General features: G+C 44.0%; 1 protein-coding gene across 1 annotated transcript in view; it reads left to right on the forward strand.

Annotated features, from left to right (window-relative positions):
• Positions 1-2,207, forward strand: part of CTNNA1 (catenin alpha 1) — a 154,114-nt gene extending 151,907 nt beyond the window's left edge. The window contains exon 18 of the mRNA XM_072630419.1: positions 800-2,207. Coding sequence (XP_072486520.1) covers positions 800-1,087 — 288 coding nt within the window. The 3' untranslated portion in view covers positions 1,088-2,207. The remainder of the gene's footprint in view (positions 1-799) is intronic.
• The last annotated feature ends 6,263 nt before the right edge of the window (positions 2,208-8,470 follow it).

Below are 8,470 nucleotides of genomic sequence, written 5' to 3' on the forward strand. Positions count from 1 at the left end.
ATGAGATAGAATTGCACCAAGGACCAGAACCACCTCTGCCTTTTCTTCCTTGGTTCTGGTCATAGACACAAACTAACGTTCATCTCACGATAATAAATTAGGTTTTTTTGGTTTTGCCTACATTCCAAATTGAAGGAAATGCTGTATTTCATTTATGGGTCATGGAAAGTTAGGATCTATAATTTTTTCCCTTTCATATTCATGTACCCACTGATATTTTAACCAAGAAGCACTGTGTCAGTGGTACTGATTCCCTATTCCCCTATGAACACCATGAAGCAAAAGAGTTTAACATCTCTACTATCTTTCCCATGGTCTCTGTAGTCTCCCTGCTTGCCACTAGTTGCATCTATACCTGTAGGACAAAATCTTAACTTCTTCCATGCATAGAGGCCTCCTCTACCCACCATACCATATGCCCAGGCCAGTCCTAAGATGGACCCATATACGTACACCCTTTTTATTATCCTCCTCTGGGATTTGATTTGGACTAAAGGTTCTTCATTTTGTTTGTTAAAGTGTATAGACTCCTTAGAGGAGAGTGTTTTTTAAAAGGCACAGAATTACAAAAAGAAACTAATTATATTGGAATACAGTTATCAGATGTTTTTAAAAACAAGTTCACAGATCCTAGGATGTGTAATTCTTTCACCAAATCAAAGAGTGCCCTTACAAATATAGTTGATGGAACTCCAGATTTAGATTCCTGGAGGGGAAAAAAGCATTGAGCTTAATCTAAGTACATAACCAACCTCCGTCCTAAGTCTCTAAGAGGCATGTTCTTGTTCTGTGACCCCAGGTGGACAGTGCAATGTCCCTGATTCAGGCAGCCAAGAACCTGATGAATGCTGTGGTACAGACTGTGAAGGCTTCCTACGTGGCCTCCACCAAGTATCAGAAATCCCAGGGAATGGCTTCTCTCAACCTTCCTGCTGTGTCCTGGAAGATGAAGGCCCCAGAAAAGAAGCCTTTGGTGAAGAGAGAGAAGCAGGATGAAACCCAGACGAAAATCAAGCGGGCGTCTCAGAAGAAACATGTGAATCCTGTGCAGGCCCTCAGTGAGTTCAAGGCCATGGACAGTATCTAGAGCGGCCTCGGCTGCTCATACCCTCTGCCACTGTCTTCTCCAAATTAACTTTCCTTCAAATGGCTTCTGTGAATCATAGACATTTCCTGTTCATTCAAATTTATTTACTTAATATAATGTTGATATTAGATGCTATGGGAATGTAGATTTTTTTTTAAACCTGACCATGTGATACCAGTATGAGAACAAGCTTGTATTTTCAATGGAAGATGCTTTTAGATTCCAGAAACATTATTTCTAGTTGCATTTTTTAAAAAGTATAAGCTTGAAGAAAAACAAACTATAACCAAAGAGATCGCTAACACTATTATATCATGGTGTATCTGTCTCCATGACTGAAGATTTGCATTGTGATTGAGAGGTTTGTGTCATCAGTAAACAAAAAGGTGGGAACTGTTACTTTTAGTAAGTAACAGGAGGGAAACTGGTAAGAAAACAAGTCACATTGTACAACTTTTCTAACTCAAAGCTTTTGTATTTGGAAGAGAGCACATGGATACATTTTGCTATAGAGAAGGCTGTCTTCAAAGAAATATTTTGGGCAGATAGATAGGTTGTTATTAAATTAAAAAGTAACCGTAAGCACTAGGCCTGCCCACTTGGGCACTTGTGGAGCCAAGTGTTTCCTAAGGTTGGCAGTAGCTCACCTTAGCCAGGGATTTCATGTATGTCTGCAGAATGACAATCTGTAACAAGTTCAGTAAAACAAAATGCATCATGAAGAAAAGTGATTACTCTCTTTAAGACACAGGATGAGAATTTTAATGCTTGGTTACAAATTACTAATGTACTTTGCTGCAGGACATCAATAAAATTGCTCTTTCCAGCCGGTGTGTTGTGGTGCTGTAATTGTAACATGTTTTCTGCTTTCTCCCAGTATTCAAATGCAAATTTGTCATTGTGCTCATTTCTAATAATTGCAGTCTTTCCTGCCTTGGGCTTGTAAAAGAAGCCTTGCAAAATAGTGTTTGTTCAGGCAATAATTTCAACTTTATATTATTTGTGATTACTATAGCGATTACTATAGCTACAAGGTATAATTTTACTGTCTTATTTAAATTTTATGAATTTGAATATTTTTTACACCAACTTTTCCCAATAAAGTGCATGATGAAATCCAGCCATCTGGGCTAAAGTTTTTCTCCCCCTTCCTCTAAAACCATTTTCATCATGAAGTGACCTGCCTTAATTCTCACCCTTTTCTCTTTTCATAACTCACACAGTCTATTAAGAAAAACTGTCCTACCTTACCCTTGCCTTCTGAAGGTGAATGATCCTCCCATGTGGGAATGAGATGGGATTGGATGGCAAACTTAATCAGGAAGCAGTAGTCTATTCTAACCCTCTATTACACATTAACGCATGCCCACAATGTGAAGCCTGTTCCCTTGTAATACATTCATATAGTCAACTAAAACTAGTTTAAAACTAAAACTCTTTAAAAAGCCTCTGCCAGCAGCTGCTGCTAGTGACTGGTCCTCTTGTTGGTGTGGGCTTGTAGCTTTAAATCTACTTTGGATCAAGAAGTCCTGGATTCAGATCTCTGAGAGAGGTCCTGTGAGGGATCCCTACTTAGGAAATGCATTCTCTACCTTACAGGGCTGTTAGGAGTCCTAGGTGAAATGGTTTGAAGTGAGTTAATAGTCAGTTGATAAACATTTATTAAGCACCTACTATGCGCCAAGCATTGCGGATACAAAAAAAACTGAGGATACAAAAAGAGGCAAAAGTCCTTCCCTGCCCCCAGGTTGCTCATGATCTAATGACTGATACACGTACACACATGCTATACTACATATAAATTGGAGATGCAAAGATTTAGTCATCACTCCACATGTTCATATGGACTATTTGAGCTTGTATGGGTCTGATTAGCCACAGTCACATGTAGCTTGACCCCAACACAGTGATGTCATTTTGGTTCACTTAGAGAATAAAGGACAATAACCAACTTGGGTGGAGTGTGCAAGTTGTCATTACAGAACTGTAAAAATTGGGTTTGGGTTAGATTTGGCCATGAGGAGGAAGAGGAATAGAAAGGAAGCAAGATGGTTTTGAAGTTAGAGAGCCTGAGTTCAAACCCCAACTCTGCTTACAGCCATTTCTGTCTGTGACCCCTTCCTCCAGCCCTCTTTCCACAGCTATAAAACTGGGCTAATTTTCAGTAGACAGATGAGATTGTGCCCTTCTCCTTTAATTAGCTCTGAACGGCTCCCTACAGAGAGCGAACATAAGAAAAAAAATACATGTATGCAACAGATTAAGTTAAGGAGTAATTATTTGTTTTATAAAGGGATCCACAGTAGAATTTTTATTAAGAAAAGCCAGCTCTCTTGTACACTTAAAAAGACTCAATTTACAACATCTGTTGCAGAAAGTGGAGCATCCATTGTAGCATGTAAGACACATCCTTCCTTCAACTCTAATTGGGAATGGCCAAGCAGGACAAAATCTGCAGGGAAAACAAATCAAGATTCTAGGTCAAAAGACCGAACAACAAAGTGGCCAGGGTCTAGATGATCCATTGTTCCTAGGTCTGGAAATTCTCATTAAGTTGCCCTTCAGCTCTCAGAAACTAACTCAAGTTCTCCCTCAGGGAGGTCTCAAGCTCCCACGTCATCCCTTCATTTCTGAGGCACTGGGGTCCGGCCCCAACCAACTGAACCCAACAGACTTTTTTCTTAGGAACTATATTCTCTGGCCATATGGTGCAATCACCTTTCACTTTTTCCTTCTTTCACATCTGTTTTGTCAGCCTGCAAATCTGCCTCCTTCCAAAACCATTGTTTTTCACCTGTCTTCATTTTTTCTGCCTTGCCTCAGTTCTAGACTGTTATGTGGCCTACTAGTTTCTTCCCAAAGAGTGGGGGACTATTTCCAGAACACTCTACCTACTCCCATGCCCCAGTCAGATCAAGTCCTAACTCCTGGCTCTTAAAGTATGCCCCTAAACCACCCTAAAGGTTCCCCTCCATTAACCACTCTTCCAAACAGGCTGATCTTACCATCATCATGTTATAGCCACAAGTCTCTTATTTGTCCCTAACTCCCTAAATAAGAACATAGAGGAGATACATTGCCTGTCATTGGGGGTTCTAATACTTACCATATCTGTGCTATTCTTCCCTCAGCTGACTGGTATCATTCCCAGAGCATTTTGGGGGGAAGAGCCCCTGGGTCACAAGTTGTAAGGAATAAAGCCAGAAGTGTGTGCTGACTAGGGAGCTCTCCATTTAACCTCATTCCCTCAGTTCTTATTCACAGATTGGAGCCCCTAGAGTAGCAGCCTGTATGTACCTTGTCACCAGTCTGCACAATTGTCATACTACATACATTACAGTGCCCAAGATGCTGAAAATATAGTCCTGTGGAGGGGAAGGAGAATGCAAAGGACAAATGCAAAGAATCCAGTCTCCAGCCCATGGAAATGGCAGTGGAGCCTGGTCAGCTTCGTGTCAACCCACAGCAGATCACCCATGTTAGAAGGGGAGCTGTCCATGGTCACGGATTGCATTATCCAATATGAATAGGGCCGGACAGGCACATTTTGGACACTCAGTGAACGTTGGAGTGGCTTCAAACTATAAGCTGTGTCTCAGGGCAACCTCCCACAGTTAACAATACACCTGGTTTCTATTTTTAAAACTCCATGGCAAATAGGACACACCTCCCACATCATACTCCATTAATGATGCCAATTACTGTACTAGATAGACAGACCCAGGCCACTTGTGTAGCACCCCACCCTCTCACCCCTGGAGGTCAATCACCTGGAAGGATTCAATGAGGATCCTTATCCTGGTTCTCTACATGCATGAGAGAAACGACCTACTATGAGCTGCCATTCAGACCAGACAAATTTCCCTTCTCTTAAAGGCATGAAGGCTGATATAATCTGCCAATGATAAAGGAAGGGCTTATGTCCTCTGACTCCCTATCCCCACCATTTCTGCACTTCATTTTTTTTCCTTTGTCCTCAAATGGCAAATGAGAACATACTGGGATGAGTGTACCTGCCATTAAGAAAAAGTAGTGAGAGATTCTTAAAGTAGCTCCACTTTTCCGTCTCTGGGAATGTCTCAGCCCAAATTAAATCAAAGGTGAACATGTTTATTCTTGCTCCACAGCCTCAAATCGCAGGATTTACTAATGAGCAATCAGAATGGGAAGCAAGCCAAAGTCTTACAAGCCAGGGTCTCCCAAACCCTAGGGAATGAAAACAAGTTGAATGAGTACAGGGCCTACAGTTTGGGCAGAGACCCAGAGTTAGAACATGGAGAAGTCGGAAGAGGAAATGACAAAGCCAGGAACTTCCCAAGTATGTCTCATTGCTGTGTTGACCTAGATGCCGTTTGTTCTGCTGGTATGACTCCTCTTGTTGGAGAACAGAAGCGCTCTCTTCTGGGTCATAGACCACATTCTTTAGTATCTCACATGATACACTGAATGAGGATGGGTGGGCAAGCCCGTGGTGGGCACTCCGTAAATACTGGAGTGACTCAACCCAAAGTCCTGGGAATACAAAGAAACATCTCTCATGTATGTAGGAAACTCATGTTGTAATGCAGTGTGAAAACGTCTGTGCAAACGACATATTCAGAATAAACCGAGAGGCGATCTTAAAGGGGAGATAAAAAGGGGAACTGAGAGACTTCTTGCAGAAGGTGAGATCTGGAGGAAGGAGGACACTGAAGGAATGGGGGCATAATAAAGCCGAAAAGTGAAGAACGTCAGAGGAGTCAGCCAGCGGGAGAGAAGAGATGACAGGAGCACTCTCCTCCCACCAAAAGTCTGCTGTGGCCCAGGTGACCACCTCTCCCATTCCTGGGAGCCAGCTCTGGCCCCTGCATCAGTATGTGGGGAACAGGAAGAACAAAGCCCAGTGTCCCACTCCTCCCTGCCTTTTCCAGGGGTGGCTCCGAAAAGCCATGAATATGTTCCTAGGGAAGAAAGACAGCTGGAAGGCAAAAACTCGGGAGAAATTAGGCCAGAACCAAAAGAAATGAGACCCTAGACCTGATTGCAGAACCGTCACACCTTGGGACAGGACCTACACCTTTCTGACCTCAAGGTTCCAAGGTGGGTGGGATGTTGCTGGGAGCAGTAATGGAGCCTAGGAAACTACACCCCAACCTTGTCCTCCCTCTGCCCATAACTCCCCACCTCCGTCCCCAGGGGCTCCTCCAACTTTCATCTGTCAATTTTCTTCCTTGAAGTCCTCTTGTAGCCACTCGGACGGGCAGGGGAGGTGGTTCCAGTCATTAGGAACACCTCTGTTGTACTGGGTGCTGAGCAACGTTCAGCCTCATTCATTCAGATATCCCCAATCTTCTCACACCCTGGTTGGTACAGACTAGAAAGGCCTGAGATCATGCAGAGAGAAATAATGAAACAGGGAGATCCTTACAGAGGCCCCAAGATCTCAGCCAGTTGTGCCATGGATTCCCATTTCTGCTCTGAGCAGGATAAGAAAAGCAACAAGGTTAGTTAGGTGAATGAAACTGTCACCCCAGGGCCATAATTCTGCCCCACCCACTAGGTGTTTTCAAACGTTGCCTGGTCCAAGTAATAATCTGGAGGCTTTCAGGAGGGGTCAGGCAGAGAGACTGGAAGGAAAGTAGCAACTGAGCTGCTCTCCATCTGGGCAGCTATATCCCACAGCCCTCCCCGCTGGGCCTCACCTTTAGTCCCTGGACCTGAGGCACCAATCCCTGTCAAGACTTAAGCTTCCTCATGTTTTCTTCTTTTCTGGAAAGGAACGGGGGGGGGGGGGGGGGGGAGGGAGCGGGGGACTAGCCTAGTCCAGTTGGTGCATTGGGAAAGGTGGAAAAACAAACATAACAGGAATCCAAATCAGGAAACCCCAAAGCCAGAGTTGCCATAGCAACATGGATGCAGGCTCTAGCTGCTGTGCACAGTCTCTCCTCTGCACCCTTGCTAGGCAGGGAGGGGGAGGTAACAGGGACTGCTGGGCAGTTCACACAGGAGCCCTGGGCTTTCACCTCTCCCTGACCTCAGATATGACCTCGTTTGGTTGGTCATTTAAGGTCCCAAGCCAGCCTGGTTGGGGAAGGGAAAGAAAATCTGATGGGCTGGGCAGCACACTGAGGCGGTATCTGCTGAAGTCAGAGGGAAAGGTGCTGGTTCTCAGAAAGCTTGTGATCTACCTCTCTCCTCCAGCCCCCACCTTGGCCAGCATCCTCAAGATGTCACTTGTTTGTGACATCATCTGCCTTCTTCAAAAACAGAGGACCAACAGTAATCACCACCACCACTGCCACCACAACCCAAACGAAAATGCTGCCCATAAAAACCCTAGCAGTAAAGGAAGGGGCATCCATCATGCCTGATGCCTATGGTCTGGTCTCACCTCTGACTTCACAATTGAAAGCCTCTCCTTTCACCTCTCTGAAGTTTCTTCATCTGTAAAAAGGGGCTCCCGGAGGATCAGATGTGGCTGCAACAAAAGCTCACATTGCTATGCCAAATTATACTAAATTTGAGTTTTGTAAAACACCTCATCCACATTCACCAACCTCAGAAAAAGACAGCACAAATGTAATCCAAACCACATCCAAGTCACTTCATATCCAGCTCTGAACTCAGTCTTCTCATCTGTGAAATGGTGATAGTAAAACTGGCAAGTATATGCCCTACAGGATCACCGTGAAGAAAGATCTTTGAAAACCTTAAAAGTGTCATAGAAATGTAAGTGCTGATTATTTACAGAACTGAAAACCAAGGCTTGGAAAGAGTTTGGATTTGGGTCATGGAGGCGGGAGGGTGAAGATGGCATCTGTGACTGGTCAGCAGGCAGGGCTACAGTCTGGGTGCTGGGAGGAGTTTCCCTTATGCAAACTAGCCCACAGGGGAGTGAACCTTATGACTCAGCCAAGCATGGCAATACCATGTCCAAACCAATGTCCAGAAGGCCACAGACAAGAGTCACTGTCATCAGTACCAGCCTCACTGACTTTGAACACCTGATTAACCTATTTAACCAGGAACCCTGGACAGTCTGAGGAAGTGTATGGATACCTTCTCAAAATAATGTTTCTAAATGCATAAAATAATTACAGAGGAAACCAATTATATCAAAATACATTTATCTAAATATTTTTCCCTTTCAGTTTCACAGACCGCCTTACAACCTGTCCACAAACCCCGTAGGGGATCCCCACCTCAGACCCCCTTGGCTTAACCTGATTTAGCAGCATTGTAAATAAGGCCCCATTGCTCCATTTTTTCCCTCTTCATTCCAACCCTGTTCCTTGGCTCCTGACCAATTCTGAGAATTTCTGTTCTGGATACTAGTGCAGATGCACCTCTACATGTGAGGATATCCAGATAAGAATTGTCAAGAAGATGAAAAAGACAAAGAGC

This window comes from Notamacropus eugenii, chromosome 1, assembly GCF_028372415.1.
Source record: "Notamacropus eugenii isolate mMacEug1 chromosome 1, mMacEug1.pri_v2, whole genome shotgun sequence".
Lineage (NCBI taxonomy): Eukaryota > Metazoa > Chordata > Mammalia > Diprotodontia > Macropodidae > Notamacropus > Notamacropus eugenii.